The sequence below is a fragment of the Engystomops pustulosus genome, chromosome 8, assembly GCF_040894005.1.
Source record: "Engystomops pustulosus chromosome 8, aEngPut4.maternal, whole genome shotgun sequence".
In the NCBI taxonomy this organism is placed as follows: Eukaryota; Metazoa; Chordata; class Amphibia; order Anura; family Leptodactylidae; genus Engystomops; species Engystomops pustulosus.
In genome coordinates this window covers 123,751,937-123,769,890 of record NC_092418.1, presented here as the reverse complement: position 1 = coordinate 123,769,890, position 17,954 = coordinate 123,751,937, and the positions used below count along the sequence as shown (strand labels likewise).

The window sequence follows — 17,954 nt, the reverse complement described above, 5'->3', positions numbered from 1 at the left end:
CTGTATACTCCTCCTGTCCCCTGTATACTCCTCCTGTCCTGTGTATACTCCTCCTGTCCCCTGTATACTCCTCCTGTCCTCTGTATACTCCTCCTGTCCCCTGTATACCCCTCCTGCCCCCTGTATATTCCTCCTGTTCTGTGTATACTCCTCCTGTCCTCTGTATACTCCTCCTGTCCTCTGTATACCCCTCCTGTCCCCTGTATACTCCTCCTGTCCTCTGTATATTCCTCCTGTCCCCTGTATACCCCTCCTGTCCTCTATATACTCCTCCTGGCACATAGTGACCTCTTCATCTCTCTGTGTATAGTAACACTCTGTAACAGTGTAACACTAGACGCAGCATGTGATTGGCCAGTGTATCCGCTATCTGACACCTGATTGGCCCGCGCTGACGCCCGTCACGTGAGTGGAGCGGATACTTCCGTGTTTGGATGCTGGGCCTCCCGGAGTGAGGGATGTTCTCCGGTCCATGAGAGAAGGAGCCCGGCCCCGGCACCCCCAGGAACCCCTGTACCCCCAGGAACCCCTGCACCCCCAGGAACCCCTGCACCCCCAGGACCCCCGGCCAATCTGTGCTGACCTGTGAGTATGTCATGTCCCTCTAGGAGCCTTGTCTGTATAATATATACATGTCTGTAGCTGCTGCAGAACCTCTTTGCAGTCAGTGATCCCCTGTATATTCATGTGCACACCTCTTCTTCCTAAGGGGTATATCTAGGTGACTATTCTGGCTGCCTGTGACTTTGGCGTGGCACTTGTACTTTTTCGGATATCATTTCTCGCCCCTATGACCCCATGGTGGCGCAGTATAATGACCGGACACTTCATCCATTGACCGGCATTGGGATAATAGTTTCAAGTTTCCTCGTTGTATCCGGCGCCGTGTCTGTTACCGTGTAACCTGAGGGTGTAACTACAGTCACACGACATCTTGTGTCCTGGCCACCGCCTGGCATCTCGGGGCACAGGTGGGCGAGTCACCCCAGGTAAGCCGCATGGCAGCCCTGCCCCGGGCGGTGGAAGTCTTCCCTGCCCTCATGCAGTGAGCACGCTCCCAACATGTGCTGGGGTAGAGGGAGCGAGAGCAGACATGGCTGACTCATCGTGTAATCAGTTTTACTACTAGAGTTTCCTCTAAGGAGAAGCGGCCGTGGGATTGATATATTAGAAAGATACATTGCAACTAATGATAGTAAGTGAGGACCGCTAGTGCATCGTCTGAGGAAATTCAACCCTCTTGGCTTTCTCCATGATTCAATATTCGTAATTATACCTGACAATGTAATATTTGCTACCTGTGCCTATATCATTTGTAGGTAGAGACAGGAGGGCAGTGCTACCTGTTCCTATATCATTTGTAGGTAGAGACAGGAAGGCAGCGCTACCTGTGCCTATATCATTTGTAGGTAGAGACAGGAAGGCAGCGCTACCTGTGCCTATATCATTTGTAGGTAGAGACAGGATGGCAGTGCTACCTGTGCCTATATCATTTGTAGGTAGAGACAGGAGGGCAGTGCTACCTGTGCCTATATCATTTGTAGGTAGAGACAGGAGGGCAGTGCTACCTGTTCCTATATCATTTGTAGGTAGAGACAGGAGGGCAGCGCTACCAGTGCCTATATCATTTGTAGGTAGAGACAGGAGGGCAGCGCTACCTGTGCCTATATCATTTGTAGGTAGAGACAGGAGGGCAGTGTTACCTGTGCCTATATCATTTGTAGGTAGAGACAGGAGAGCAGCGCTACCTGTGCCTATATCATTTGTAGGTAGAGACAGGAAGGCAGTGCTACCTGTTCCTATATCATTTGTAGGTAGAGACAGGAAGGCAGCGCTACCTGTGCCTATATCATTTGTAGGTAGAGACAGGAAGGCAGCGCTACCTGTGCCTATATCATTTGTAGGTAGAGACAGGAGGGCAGTGCTACCTGTGCCTATATCATTTGTAGGTAGAGACAGGAGGGCAGTGCTACCTGTGCCTATATCATTTGTAGGTAGAGACAGGAGGGCAGTGCTACCTGTTCCTATATCATTTGTAGGTAGAGACAGGAGGGCAGCGCTACCAGTGCCTATATCATTTGTAGGTAGAGACAGGAGGGCAGCGCTACCTGTGCCTATATCATTTGTAGGTAGAGACAGGAGGGCAGTGTTACCTGTGCCTATATCATTTGTAGGTAGAGACAGGAGAGCAGCGCTACCTGTGCCTATATCATTTGTAGGTAGAGACAGGAAGGCAGTGCTACCTGTTCCTATATCATTTGTAGGTAGAGACAGGAAGGCAGCGCTACCTGTGCCTATATCATTTGTAGGTAGAGACAGGAAGGCAGCGCTACCTGTGCCTATATCATTTGTAGGTAGAGACAGGAGGGCAGTGCTACCTGTGCCTATATCATTTGTAGGTAGAGACAGGAGGGCAGTGCTACCTGTGCCTATATCATTTGTAGGTAGAGACAGGAGGGCAGTGCTACCTGTGCCTATATCATTTGTAGGTAGAGACAGGAGGGCAGCGCTACCTGTGCCTATATCATTTGTAGGTAGAGACAGGAGGGCAGCGCTACCTGTGCCTATATCATTTGTAGGTAGAGACAGGAGGGCAGCGCTACCTGTGCCTATATCATTTGTAGGTAAAGACAGGAGGGCAGCGCTACCTGTGCCTATATCATTTGTAGGTAGAGACAGGAGGGTAGCGCTACCTGTGCCTATATCATTTGTAGGTAGAGACAGGAGGGCAGCGCTACCTGTGCCTATATCATTTGTAGGTAGAGACAGGAGGGCAGCGCTACCTGTGCCTATATCATTTGTAGGTAGAGACAGGAGGGCAGCGCTACCTGTGCCTATATCATTTGTAGGTAGAGACAGGAGGGCAGTGCTACCTGTGCCTATATCATTTGTAGGTACAGTATGGCAGTGCTACCTGTGCCTATATCATTTGTAGGTAGAGACAGGAGGGCAGTGCTACCTGTGCCTATATCATTTGTAGGTAGAGACAGGAAGGCAGTGCTACCTGTGCCTATATCATTTGTAGGTAGAGACAGGAGGGCAGTGCTACCTGTGCCTATATCATTTGTAGGTAGAGACAGGAGGGCAGTGCTACCTGTGCCTATATCATTTGTAGGTAGAGACAGTATGGCAGTGCTACCTGTGCCTATATCATTTGTAGGTAGAGACAGGAGGTCAGCGCTACCTGTGCCTATATCATTTGTAGGTAGAGACAGTAGGGCAGTGCTACCTGTGCCTATATCATTTGTAGGTAGAGACAGGAAGGCAGCGCTACCTGTGCCTATATCATTTGTAGGTAGAAACAGGAGGGCAGCGCTACCTGTGCCTATATCATTTGTAGGTAGAGACAGGAGGGCAGCACTACCTGTGCCTATATCATTTGTAGGTAGAAACAGGAGGGCAGCACTACCTGTGCCTATATCATTTGTAGGTACAGTATGGCAGCTGCTTCCATTCACTGACAGCAAGTTAAAATCTTGATACTTTAGTGAATGGAGGGAAATGGATGAGAAATTTCTGCTCAGTCTCTGCTTTCTGTACTTGGGTCTTGGCGGTGACTCTACAGATGATTGCGGACCACCCTGTGGTGTAGGAGGTGCCGGGTTATTTTCAGTGGTAGGTTCATCCGTGGGCACTAGAGATGAAGCCGGGCAGCTGGGGTGTAACGTTACATGTTTACTTCTTAAATGTTCTTCAAATGTCAAACCTAAGAAATCCTGAGGAGTCTTAGGCCCCCGGAGCATGTGACATCCAGGGCTGAATGATTTCTGGGTTATATCTGTCCATGGGAAAGCTGGGTGTCACGTGTCTCTTGCTTTCCTAGACTCCTGAATGACCTGGAGATATATCCTCGTTTTATTGGGAAGTTTTGCCTCTCTGGAGCCTGGGAAAGTCGGCTGGTTATAAAGGAAATCACCAGGAATACAGTATCTGCGGAATTCCTGCTGGTGGATCCTTTTCTATCTACTGAGCCCTAAACTCCAGAGCGAACTCAAAACTTTATTTTCCATATATGCAGCTGAACATTCTAGGCTGCGCATGCGCAGTAACTCGCCTCGCTGCCGAAAAGAAGAGGAAGTTCCCGTGCACATGTGAGCCGTATAGCTGAGAAATAAAGTTTTTAGTTAGTTATTGGAGGCAGAGACAGTGCAGGGATTGGTAGATGGAAAGCGACCTACCACCAATGTGGCCTCGTCAGGTCAGTATAGAATGTTTGTTATCTATAGGGAACGGCTCGTTACCGGCTCCTTGTATGTGCGACTTCTCTAGTCATGTGTGCGAGTCCCATTCCTCCCCCCCCCCCCCGCATTTAATGACCCCCATTAGCAGCTAACAAGGTAACGCGGCAGCTGGCGTCGCTACGTTTGTCCTTGCAGTCGGGTTCCTTCCAGATTCGGCTTTCGTTGCTTGAAGGTGCCTTATACTATAAACCGGTTCTGCTACCTGCGCGCCTCCTATGTGTTCATCCTGTTGTTGGTACACAGGGATGTCTCTGGTTCAGACCAGACCCCAGGTCCTTGATTCTTACCCCAGGTCCTTGATTCTTACCCCAGGTCCTTGATTCTTACCCCAGGTCTTTGATTCTTACCCCGGGTCCTTGATTCTTACCCCTAGGTCCTTGATTCTTACCCCCGGGTCTTTGATTCTTACCCCTGGGTCCTTGATTCTTACCCCTAGGTCCTTGATTCTTACCCCTAGGTCCTTGATTCTTACCCCTAGGTCCTTGATTCTTACCCCTAGGTCCTTGATTCGTACCCCTAGGTCCTTGATTCGTACCCTTAGGTCCTTGATTCGTACCCTTAGGTCCTTGATTCGTACCCTTAGGTCCTTGATTCGTACCCTTAGGTCCTTGATTCGTACCCTTAGGTCCTTGATTCTTACCCTTAGGTCCTTGATTCTTACCCCAGCACACTCTACATGCATGGAACCAGGTAATGTGAAATAAAGCTTTATAAAGTACTGAAATTATTCTGATTGCTTACAAAGGCATTTTTAAAATTTGGTAAAGCATAGTCTATGGGAACCTGTCAGCTAAGAATGCAGTTACTGGTGACAGGTTTGCTTTCAGCACAGAGCAGCCTCATGTATGTGAATATATCACTATGTCATCTGATCGTGTATATTGCGGTGTATCTCTTGTAGCCTGGCGCTGCCCTGCAGGTATAGTATGTACCTCGGCTGAGTCAGAGGTCACACAGGGGGCAGAACTATACCTGCAGTTCTCTCCGCACCGAGCGCAGGAGCCATCACTTACGTCAGTGCAGTCATTTCCCTGTGACATCACTGATCCTCGGATCCTGCATTCATTAAAAACCTGCGACACTTACTGAGATTTCCGCGTACGCCTGACCTCACTGCGCGTCGTCCATACATGTCATGGAAATATTGGTGGATCCTGTGCGAGGAAACTGGGTCAGGGCTCGGGGCCAATTATTCTTTTTCTAATTTGGTGAACGTCCTCCGCCCTGCGCTGCCTTGTTTACTATTAGTCGCTGGAATATTAATCCACTGTATGTAGATCCCGTCACAGGTCAGCAACAACCTTAAAGGGGACCTGTCAGCACCGCCATGAACCCCCAGATCCTTAATAGGCGCCACTTCTCTGATTCTACCCCTCACTATCCCAGAGTAATCAGTATCAAGTCTATACTGTCAGATGGGTGGAGCCAAATTTCCTGTTTGATCAAAGGGCCACCCATTTGACTGTAGAGAACTGTATTAGAATATTGGAATAAAGATGGGTGGTCTTTTAGTGGAGGGGACATTCTGACTCCACCCATCTGACAGTAGAGCGTCTCTGATATTGGCAATGATTCCCCAGGAATAGTAAGGGATATAGAAATAATTCCAGATCAGGGCCTCATAAGGTATAACATTGTCTGGCCCTTTGTGGATACTTCCAGGGGTGGGCAATGGCCAGCGTGGGGGTCCTCACATCTATGACTACAAGGACCCTTTCTTAGCCTCAGCCTCAGAAAACCCCTTTAATGCGCAACTCTGATACATTTTATTTCCCCTAAACCTACAGCTTTTGGGAAGTAGGACAACTTTGCCTGTTACTTTCATTGCCTATGTTCAGCGATTTCCTTACTATCCTCCTCAGTTCTGCCCGTCGTAGCTGCTGATCTCTGTCAGACCATAGAGTATAAAGGAGACAGCTACTGGCCTGCTCGCTCTGGAGGGGGAGGAGATGCTCGCTGTGTATAGCTAGCAGGAGAGCTGTGTCTGTGCAGATCTGTGGATGAAGAAGTCTCATGCAAAGAGAAGAGAGTTACACAGTCCCCCCTGTTCTCTCAGTCCCTTCTTCCCAGTCTGTGACATTCCCCTGCAGCCCCTCTCCACCTTCTGCGCTGCAGACACTATTTACCCAGCAGGGAAGCTGTTTACCATTCGTGGTTACACAGCACAAGCATTTTACAGCTGGTTTCTACTCCTTATTACATGCTCCATGTTCCTCCATGTGATGAGCAGCCAGGCTACTCGCCATATAGATCCTGTCTGTACACACTGTGCAGTTTTCTTAGGATTATCTTGTAAGGTTCTCAGTAGATTTGCTGAATTACTTCAGTTCCTTCAGAGTTACTTCTCACAGTAATTATTTCATGAGAGAACACAAAGCATTGTGGGAAGTGCTGCTGAGGAGGATTTCTGACAAGTAGCTTCATGACAGAAAATGCTTCAACTCTAGAAAGAGAAGTGCGAGCAGCACAATATGGTCGTTGTTATACTTTAGATTGCTCTCCCTTGTAGACCCGTTAGTGGATTATAATATAGGCAGTTTGGGCAGTACCTTCTTGGGGGGCCTATGGCACCCAAACCACTCAACACATTTTTTACTGAGAAGGACCTTCACATATGAAATCCTTGTACATCTGTTCCTGCTCTAAATACACATGTACACAAGAGCCATTTCAGGACCTTTGGAGGTCCCACAAAGGTCCTGACACCGCAGATTGAAAGCAACAGAAGGGACACGTCCTCAATTCCCCAGGAAGCTTCTAGCACCAGATGTAGGAAGTGACCCCAGACTTATAGGGGCAATAATATTCATACACCCCAGGGCCACATGGGGGTCTTATCCCCCCTTGACAAGAATACACACCCAGGACATTGAAACCAGTCTGAGAATCTGGGGGTGTAGCTGTACTGAGCAGAGTGGGGGCCATTCTTACATAGTAGGAATAAGTTACAGCCAATGTAGAACGGACCATGACCTGTACAGTGAGATGTCTCCAGTATTTGCCTGAAATACTCTGTGCTGCTGGTGTCATTGATTCCTATGAATAACCTTCCCTTTTCCCCAAACATTTCATGGCATAGACCCCATTAATTGTAGGGAATGGGAAACGGGAAGGTCCTGTGACTCTGCATCAGTCCTTGTGTCTCCTGCACTTTGTCCTGAGATAATTGCGGGATGATCAGGGTCACAGGGCGTGACGGGGTCACAGGGTCACTGGGAGAATTACTGTCACTATGAAGGTGTGAATGTGGCTCCATGTGATGTTACTATGTATCACACCCGCAGATCTGGAGAGAAGTCGCTCACTGTTTAGTCTTCTCTGTCCCATCTTCTGGCCAAGAAAAGGAACAGATTTGTATCAAAATCCTAAAGATCCCAGATTTATCCTGCAGACGCCCCATAGTCCCCATTGTCCTGTGCAGGGCTTAACCCCGCGTTATCCTGATACAAGGGCACGGATTGTTCCAAGTCCAAATATAAGGGTTTTCTCCAGTTTTTTTTTCTCTAATTTTGGCTTCAGATAGAGGATCCATGAAGGCGCCTCGAGGGAAGATTTTAACTCTTTAATGACTGCTGTGGGGCCGTCTAATGATAATTCCTATAAATTGGCCAAAATGTATTGATGACCCATCCACAGGAAGGGAGAAATACATTAGAGGGGTTTCTTTGTAATCTAAGCTGGGAAACCCCTTTGATGTAAATAGCACTAAGACTGTAAGCTCTTGTGTCTCCCCCCTTCATCCTCATAGACTGTAAGCTCTTGTGTCTCCCCCCTTCATCCTCATAGACTGTAAGCTCTTGTGTCTCCCCCTTCATCTTCATAGACTGTAAGCTCTTGTGTCCCCCCTCATCCTCATAGACTGTAAGCTCTTGTGTCACCCCCTCATCCTCATAGACTGTAAGCTCTTGTGTCACCCCCTCATCCTCATAGACTGTAAGCTCTTGTGTCCCCCCTCATCCTCATAGACTGTAAGCTCTTGTGTCACCCCCTCATCCTCATAGACTGTAAGCTCTTGTGTCCCCCCTCATCCTCATAGACTGTAAGCTCTTGTGTCACCCCCTCATCCTCATAGACTGTAAGCTCTTGTGTCCCCCCTCATCCTCATAGACTGTAAGCTCTTGTGTCACCCCCTCATCCTCATAGACTGTAAGCTCTTGTGTCACCCCCTCATCCTCATAGACTGTAAGCTCTTGTGTCCCCCCTCATCCTCATAGACTGTAAGCTCTTGTGTCACCCCCTCATCCTCATAGACTGTAAGCTCTTGTGTCCCCCCTCATCCTCATAGACTGTAAGCTCTTGTGTCACCCCCTCATCCTCATAGACTGTAAGCTCTTGTGTCACCCCTCATCCTCATAGACTGTAAGCTCTTGTGTCACCCCCTCATCCTCATAGACTGTAAGCTCTTGTGTCACCCCCTCATCCTCATAGACTGTAAGCTCTTGTGTCCCCCCTCATCCTCATAGACTGTAAGCTCTTGTGTCCCCCCTCATCCTCATAGACTGTAAGCTCTTGTGTTACCCCCTCATCCTCATAGACTGTAAGCTCTTGTGTTACCCCCTCATCCTCATAGACTGTAAGCTCTTGTGTCCCCCCTCATCCTCATAGACTGTAAGCTCTTGTGTCACCCCCTCATCCTCATAGACTGTAAGCTCTTGTGTCCGCCCTCATCCTCATAGACTGTAAGCTCTTGTGTCACCCCCTCATCCTCATAGACTGTAAGCTCTTGTGTCTCCCCTCTTCATCCTCATAGACTGTAAGCTCTTGTGTCTCCCCCTTCATCTTCATAGACTGTAAGCTCTTGTGTCCCCCCTCATCCTCATAGACTGTAAGCTCTTGTGTCACCCCCTCATCCTCATAGACTGTAAGCTCTTGTGTCACCCCCTCATCCTCATAGACTGTAAGCTCTTGTGTCCCCCCTCATCCTCATAGACTGTAAGCTCTTGTGTTACCCCCTCATCCTCATAGACTGTAAGCTCTTGTGTTACCCCCTCATCCTCATAGACTGTAAGCTCTTGTGTCCCCCCTCATCCTCATAGACTGTAAGCTCTTGTGTCCCCCCTCATCCTCATAGACTGTAAGCTCTTGTGTCACCCCCTCATCCTCATAGACTGTAAGCTCTTGTGTCCCCCCTCATCCTCATAGACTGTAAGCTCTTGTGTCCCCCCTCATCCTCATAGACTGTAAGCTCTTGTGTCACCCCTCATCCTCATAGACTGTAAGCTCTTGTGTCTCCCCCCTTCATCCTCATAGACTGTAAGCTCTTGTGTCTCCCCCCTTCATCTTCATAGACTGTAAGCTCTTGTGTCTCCCCCCTTCATCCTCATAGACTGTAAGCTCTTGTGTCTCCCCCTTCATCCTCATAGACTGTAAGCTCTTGTGTCTCCCCCCTTCATCCTCATAGACTGTAAGCTCTTGTGTCACCCCCTCATCCTCATAGACTGTACGCTCTTGTGTCACCCCCTCATCCTCATAGACTGTAAGCTCTTGTGTCACCCCCTCATCCTCATAGACTGTACGCTCTTGTGTCACCCCCTCATCCTCATAGACTGTAAGCTCTTGTGTCACCCCCTCATCCTCATAGACTGTAAGCTCTTGTGTCACCCCCTCATCCTCATAGACTGTAAGCTCTTGTGTCACCCCCTCATCCTCATAGACTGTAAGCTCTTGTGTCTCCCCTCATCCCCATAGACTGTAAGCTCTTGTGTCCTCCCCTCATCCTCATAGACTGTAAGCTCTTGTGTCCTCTCTCATAGACTGTAAGCTCTTGTGTCCTCTCTCATAGACTGTAAGCTCTTGTGTCCCCCTCATCCTCATAGACTGTAAGCTCTTGTGTCACCCCCTCATCCTCATAGACTGTAAGCTCTTGTGTCACTCCCTCATCCTCATAGACTGTAAGCTCTTGTGTCCTCCCTCATCCTCATAGACTGTAAGCTCTTGTGTCTCCCCCTTCATCCTCATAGACTGTAAGCTCTTGTGTCACCCCCTCATCCTCATAGACTGTAAGCTCTTGTGTCACTCCCTCATCCTCATAGACTGTAAGCTCTTGTGTCCTCCCTCATCCTCATAGACTGTAAGCTCTTGTGTCTCCCCCTTCATCCTCATAGACTGTAAGCTCTTGTGTCTCCCCCCTTCATCCTCATAGACTGTAAGCTCTTGTGTCCTCCCCTCATCCTCATAGACTGTAAGCTCTTGTGTCACTCCCTCATCCTCATAGACTGTAAGCTCTTGTGTCCCCCTCATCCTCATAGACTGTAAGCTCATGTGTCACCTCCTCATCCTTATAGACTGTAAGCTCTTGTGTCCCCCCTCATCCTCATAGACTGTAAGCTCTTGTGTTCCCCTCATCCTCATAGACTGTAAGCTCTTGTGTCCCCCCTCATCCTCATAGACTGTAAGCTCTTGTGTCCTCCCCTCATCCTCATAGACTGTAAGCTCTTCAGAAAAACCAGTCAGGGATTAAACAAGATATGTTTCTGCATCAGTGTAGCTACAGCATTCTTACGGTGTGTTTGCTTCATACTCCATGAAAACAAATGGTAAATTTTCTTTAAAAATATTGTGTCTTCACACCTGATGTTAGCAATGAATACGAGGCCCGGCACTTACTGAAAGAATCCCCTCATAAAGAATCTGGGGTGGGCGCCGTCCTATCCCTCGCCTACCCTCCCTGGAAGCTCCATTCATCTTATTTGGGTGCCGGGTGACTTTGGATATGACCGGGGGGTTCCCCCACTTCAGCGCCAGAATCCCCCCCCCCTGATCAGACGGCGACCTCCTGCCCGGGGGAGGGGTAATAACCTCCAATCCGTGTAAAAAGCCGGACACTTCCCTATTGTAATATCCGGGGTGATCCCTTTAAGCCGTGTTCCTAGTTTCGGTGCGTGTTTGCTTCTCTCGTCTTTGGGATTTCAGGGCTGTTCTATGGTTTCGCTATGAAATAGGCCCCTCCCTCCTCCGGTTATTGCTTTAGCGTCACATACAATGAAACTTGACTCTTTTCTTTCAGTTCCTTGAAACTTCCCATGAATCTGCATCTATCGAATAAGCAGAAATAGAAGCGACATCTTATAAGAGAAAGGGATGTGCTGTTTGTATCTGGAGGCCGGATGTCTACACCCCACGTTTGTCATGATGAGATTAAAGGGATTTCTGTATCATATCATATAAGTATTCACTTGGTCACAAAGGAAACCTATCTACTTAGCTCCTCCTGCTCTATAGCATGCTGCCTGCAGATAGGACACTATGTATAATCTGCTCAGCTCCTCCTGCTCCATAACATGCTGCCTGCAGATAGGACACTATGTACAATCTGCTCAGCTCCTCCTGCTCTATAACATGCTGCCTGCAGATAGGACACTATGTACAATGTGCTCAGCTCCTCCTGCTCTATAACATGCTGCCTGCAGATAGGACACTATGTACAATGTGCTCAGCTCCTCCTGCTCTATAACATGCTGCCTGCAGAGAGGACACTATGTACAAACTACTTGGCTCCTCCTGCTCCATAACATGCTGCCTGCAGATAGGACACTATGTACAATCTGTTCAGCTCCTCCTGCTCTATAACATGCTGCCTGCAGATAGGACACTATGTACAAACTACTTGGCTCCTCCTGCTCTATAACATGCTGCCTGCAGATAGGACACTATGTACAATCTGCTCAGCTCCTCCTGCTCTATAACATGCTGCCTGCAGATAGGACACTATGTACAATGTGCTCAGCTCCTCCTGCTCTATAACATGCTGCCTGCAGATAGGACACTATGTACAATGTGCTCAGCTCCTCCTGCTCTATAACATGCTGCCTGCAGAGAGGACACTATGTACAAACTACTTGGCTCCTCCTGCTCCATAACATGCTGCCTGCAGATAGGACACTATGTACAATCTGTTCAGCTCCTCCTGCTCTATAACATGCTGCCTGCAGATAGGACACTATGTACAAACTACTTGGCTCCTCCTGCTCTATAACATGCTGCCTGCAGATAGGACACTATGTACAATCTAATCTGCTCCTCCTGCTCTATAACATGCGGCCTGCAGATAGGACACTATGTACAATCTGCTCAGCTCCTCCTGCTCTATAACATGCTGCCTGCAGATAGGACACTATGTACAATCTGCTCAGCTCCTCCTGCTCTATAATATGCTGACTGCAGATAGGACACTATGTACAATCTGCTCAGCTCCTCCTGCTCTATAACATGCGGCCTGCAGATAGGACACTATGTACAATCTGCTCAGCTCCTCCTGCTCTATAACATGCTGCCTGCAGATAGGACACTGTGTACAAACTACTTGGCTCCTCCTGCTCTATAACATGCTGCCTGCAGATTGGTCAGTCACCCCTCTCCACACCACTTTTAATCCGATTTGTATCCGGTTAAAGGGAGTGTGGATACCCCTTTAAGTGAGCCATCGACTTACTGCCGGGAACCAACTCCCATTGTTCAGCCCTGCCTGCTGTATCTTCACAGGCTGCTACACTGTCTCTCCCTCCCCCTGCTCCCTCAGCACTTCCACTGCCTGATGTCATCTCACACAGTGGGAGGCAGGGAGGGGGAGGAGTTCTCCTGCAAAGTGTAACAGCCTGTAAAGCTACAGCATTGGGGGGCTCTGGTAACACGTTCCAGATTCTTTCTGGCTATTAGCATAATTGTGAAAGTTGATGTTAGAAGGAAGGAGACGATGGATAACACATATAAGAAGATCCCACAGTCCCGGTGCCTCCTGGATCTATGAGTAAAGTCCCTGGATGGACCCTGATGGGAGATTTCCTTTAAGGCTTCAGAACATTCTGATATTTTAAGTAAAGAATAAAGTTTGGGAATATTGATGCATGAAATGATACATTATTGAGTCACAGGTGTCCGCTGGGTGGAACATGTAGTTGCGTCTTATCAGTCCCTTAGGGCCGGGGTGTGACTCAGAGCGGCCGCCGCTGCGTTACGTTCTTTGTCCTGGGTCTAGTGCAGACTCTTACTCACAGCTCAGAGACTCGGAGTAGAATTCGGGAGCTTCCACAAACCACATTTGGGTCAGATTTAGCCTCTTCACCACCCAAAACCACAGATGTGAAAACAATGGTCGTACGTAACGCGCTGAATCAGCCGGGATGTTTCTAGGTGAGGCGCAGCGTCCACAACACAAGACGAGGGGTTGATGGCCTCTCCTTGGCGTCGTCCCCTCTGTCCTCCTCCCCGGTCCCTGCCCCAGACACTTCTTCAGCGCCAGCACCAATGTACAAAGCCGGACTTGTGTGGGAGCTCTGGACCGATGCCACGTTTCCATCTCTGTATCCAGCCGCTTATTGGGGCCTCACTACATCCATTTACAGGTCCTGACTGGCACTGAAATGCACCTGGTGTACAGACATTGAGGGGCAGCTCATCCCTCTATACAGGATGCTCAGCTCCTCCTGCTCTATAACATGCTGCCTGCAGATAGGACACTACAGACATTGAGGGGCAGCTCATCCCTCTATACAGGATACTCAGCTCCGCCTGCTCTATAACATGCTGCCTGCAGATAGGACACTACAGACATTGAGGGGCAGCTCATCCCTCTATACAGGATGCTCAGCTCCGCCTGCTCTATAACATGCTGCCTGCAGATAGGACACTACAGACATTGAGGGGCAGCTCATCCCTCTATACAGGAGCCCCGGATACATGTAATGCAGCCATCACTTCATTGCTTCCCCTTCCCTGTTCTGATGTCTGTGTCAGTCTTTACTGCGACTTTGTCATTCCTTTCAAGAATCTCTGGATGACCGGGCCATAGGTCTAAACAGTTACTAGTTACATATTTGATAAAAAGTTCAGCACTTGTGGCTGCTGGGAGCCTCCTGGAATAGCTCTTAAAATTCCCAGAGCTTTCGACCACGATGACGTCTTTACTTGTCAAAATCAACCTGTTCTTTGCCTTCTCTAGAATCCGGCACAGTAGCAAGTGGAACATGAGGTTGAGACGTGCGGCTGCTCCGTGCTCCGGCGGTGAGCTCCACCACATACATAAATAGCGCAGTGTTTGCTCTCTGTTTTTGCTCGGGTCTAACGTGTCATTTGGCCGGGGATCGTGGCTAATAAATCTCCATAATAAATAAAAAGCGTTTCATTCTCGGAGCAGAACCTTCAAATGCGTAGATCAACCTGTTGCCCTTGGCAGTCACAAGCATCAGGTCCCTCAAAGGGGAAATATTAATAGCAAAGAAAAACACAGCCTGAACTCGCTGCCTGTGTCTGTGCTGTGTGCCAGGCGTTTCCTCACCTTGTGTTACAGTATATAAAATATTGTCAATTAGCAATAATCCTACAATTATGTGTCTAAAGCTTCTATGTGTCTCCATGGTTACAGACTACAGGGAGGCCTTGTGTAGTCTGATCCCGCACTGATACTTCTTACCACTTGTCCCTTACCTCTTTATAACATAAAATACAAGAGTGAAACTGGTAATCTTGGGATCCAGTAGTAAAATTGGGACCCATAGTACATATTAACACTTTCAGTAGCATATTTCAGAAGGCCTCAATTCTACATACGGTGATGTTGCAATACAGAGATAATGCACACGGTGGTGTCACGGCACGGGGATGGCGCACACGGTGGTGTCACGGCACGGGGATGGCGCACACGGTGGTGTCACGGCACGGGGATGGCGCACACGGTGGTGTCACGGCACGGGGATGGCGCACACGGTGGTGTCACGGCACGGGGATGGCGCACACGGTGGTGTCACGGCACTGGGATGGCGCATACGGTGGTGTCACGGCACGGGGATGCGCACACGGTGGTGTCACGGCACGGGGATGCGCACACGGTGGTGTCACGGCACGGGGATGGCGCACACGGGTGGTATCACGGCACGGGGATGCGCACACGGTGGTGTCACGGCACGGGGATGGCGCATACGGTGGTGTCACGGCACGGGGATGCGCACACGGTGGTGTCACGGCACGGGGATGCGCACACGGTGGTGTCACGGCACGGGGATGGCGCACACGGTGGTGTCACGGCACGGGGATGCGCACACGGTGGTGTCACGGCACGGGGATGGCGCACACGGGTGGTGTCACGGCACGGGGATGCGCACACGGTGGTGTCACGGCACGGGGATGGCGCATACGGTGGTGTCACGGCACGGGGATGCGCACACGGTGGTGTCACGGCACGGGGATGCGCACACGGTGGTGTCACGGCACGGGGATGGCGCACACGGGTGGTATCACGGCACGGGGATGCGCACACGGTGGTGTCACGGCACGGGGATGCGCACACGGTGGTGTCACGGCACGGGGATGGCGCACACGGTGGTGTCACGGCACGGGGATGGCGCACACGGTGGTGTCACGGCACTGGGATGCGCACACGGTGGTGTCACGGCACGGGGATGGCGCACACGGTGGTGTCACGGCACGGGGATGGCGCACAAGGTGGTGTCACGGCACGGGGATGGCGCACACGGTGGTGTCACGGCACGGGGATGGCGCACACGGTGGTGTCACGGCACGGGGATGGCGCACACGGTGGTGTCACGGCACGGGAATGGCGCACACACAATTGCTTTAATCTTGTCATTTTTTTTCTTATTATTTAAAGGAAATGGCTTTCCGGAAGGTAGTTCAGGGCACTCTCGTTCTCGGAGGCGGTGCTGTGGCAACAGTGTTTGGTCTTTCGCATTTAACTGACACCAAGAAAAAGGTAATGTCATCTACTGTTTCCCAAATTAAAAGATAACAAATCTCTTTTTATTTTCTGATTGTATTTTTCTTTCTTTGTCATATCTAGCTATATGGGGCAGCCATATTTCCCGAGCTGAGAGCGTTGTGGGCATGCTCTGTGACCTGTGGAAGGGTCTTTGTGCAGGGAGGGGATATAAGTGAGGTGGAACCTCCCACTGTGAATGGGGGGAATGTGTTCTATCCTTATAGGTATTTGTCATGCCGATAATATTCATGGGTTGTGACCTCCACAAGTAGTGTCTCATCCAAGGGTCAGAGTGAATGCTGCAAGATAACAAAATCATATGTATGAATGTATACATAGCCAATATAGGGTAACTTAGAGTACAAATCTGTTGCCCACCTACTGCAGTACAATTATCACCATCATCAAAGTAATGTCCCACAAAAAAAAAACTCACCCAGTAAACACATTTATTTCCTTTAATAAAATATACCGTATTTTTCGGACTATAAGGCGCACTAAAAATCCTTTGATTTTCTCAGAAATCAAAGGTGCGTCTTATAGTCCAATGCACCGTACTTACAGACAACAGTTGCCTGGAACTGTGCACAGGTCTGCCACCTGCTGGTCATTCATCCTTATATTCAGGTGCGCCTTATAATCCGGTGCGTCTTATATATGAACCTAGACGTTTTATCAGGCATTTATTGATGGTGCGCCTTATATTCCGGTGCGCCTTATAATCCGGTGCGCCTTATATAGGAACCTAGATGTTTTATCAGGCATTTATTGATGGTGCGCCTTATATTCCGCTGCGCCTTTTAGTCCGGTGCACCTTATAGTCCGGTGCACCTTCTAGTCCGAAAAATACTCTAATCTCTTAAATAATATCACAAAAATTCTTAGTTTGATGCTCAAGAATCCTCTTAACAGGCCAACACTAGAGGGAGCTAAGGAGCTTGCTGTATACAGTTTATCCCTCTAACTCAATTAAGACCCTGTATACACACAACTCCCCCTAGTGGGGACAGTAGATAAACCAATATTTTTTACTCTTGTGTTTTTTTGTTTTGTTTGTTTGTAATTTTGTGCTCAGTAAAAAATCTCTACATTAAATAAGTTAAATATTTTCTCTAAGAATAACCATGGTTTTAATATCACAAAGCAATGCTAATAATCTCAGCAGAGTCTCTGTTCCAAGCCCAGACCTATTCCGCCTCGTGCGACATTCCCTTAATTAAAGAGAAATCGTCGGCGGCGGCTATGAAAGTCGGCGGCATTAACCGGCTGAGCACGTTTCTATAATTGGCCGTTATTGATTGGGCGAGCTCTTTGATGCCGCATTGTCTTCTCCTTTATTGTTAATTGTATTGATCTAAATAATTGTGAGGAAGGGAAATACACTTATTTCATCACAGGAAGTGCCACTTGGATTAGAATATCAAGAATCGGGGCTGTAATGAAGTAGTTTGTTTTAATCAAATGACAGAAGTTGCGCGGGGAAAGTCATACTGGGATTTACTCCGACTAATGCTGCGATAAGTGGTTTTACTATTGCGAGATGATTAAGTTCTTTTAATTAGGTCTTCTAATTGGCTAATCTGCCATGTTGGTTCATCAGTGAAAAGACTTTTGTTGAGTTTTACAAGGTGCTTAAATCTGGATAAGAAAAAATGAAGCACTTCAATTATTTCTTATTCCTGAATGTATTTCTTAGCAATTATGTTTTCATATGTGGTTGGATTCAGGTCCTTGTGCGGATCTTCAAAGAACCTTTCAAGCGCGCCGGGTTTTGTTGTCACATCTTAGAATGCCGATGAAAATCCCTCTGTATAAGTGACTTAATCTGTCGTGATTTGCAGTGAAGGAGGAAGGATCAGGCACAATTACGGTAAAGAGTCTCTCCGAGGAAAGCGAAGAATTTGGTTTTATTTAGTCTCTTCACACCTGTACTTCCAAACCTGCGTCCTTCATCGTAAAATAGAGGGCTGGTGGATGATTTCATTGACTTCTCTTCATGCTTT

At 48.5% G+C, this 17,954-nt stretch overlaps 1 protein-coding gene across 4 annotated transcripts in view; it reads left to right on the top strand.

Moving 5' to 3' along the window:
- Positions 1-420: 420 nt before the first annotated feature.
- Positions 421-17,954, top strand: part of GPD2 (glycerol-3-phosphate dehydrogenase 2) — a 153,195-nt gene continuing 135,661 nt past the window's right edge. For all 4 annotated transcript variants that reach the window (XR_011849494.1, XM_072122478.1, XM_072122476.1 and 1 more), the window contains exons 1-2: positions 421-585; positions 15,844-15,945. Coding sequence is in view for 3 of the 4 variants with exons in the window: in XM_072122478.1 (XP_071978579.1) it covers positions 15,847-15,945 (99 nt within the window). In the remaining variant the exon portion in view is untranslated. The remainder of the gene's footprint in view (positions 586-15,843; positions 15,946-17,954) is intronic.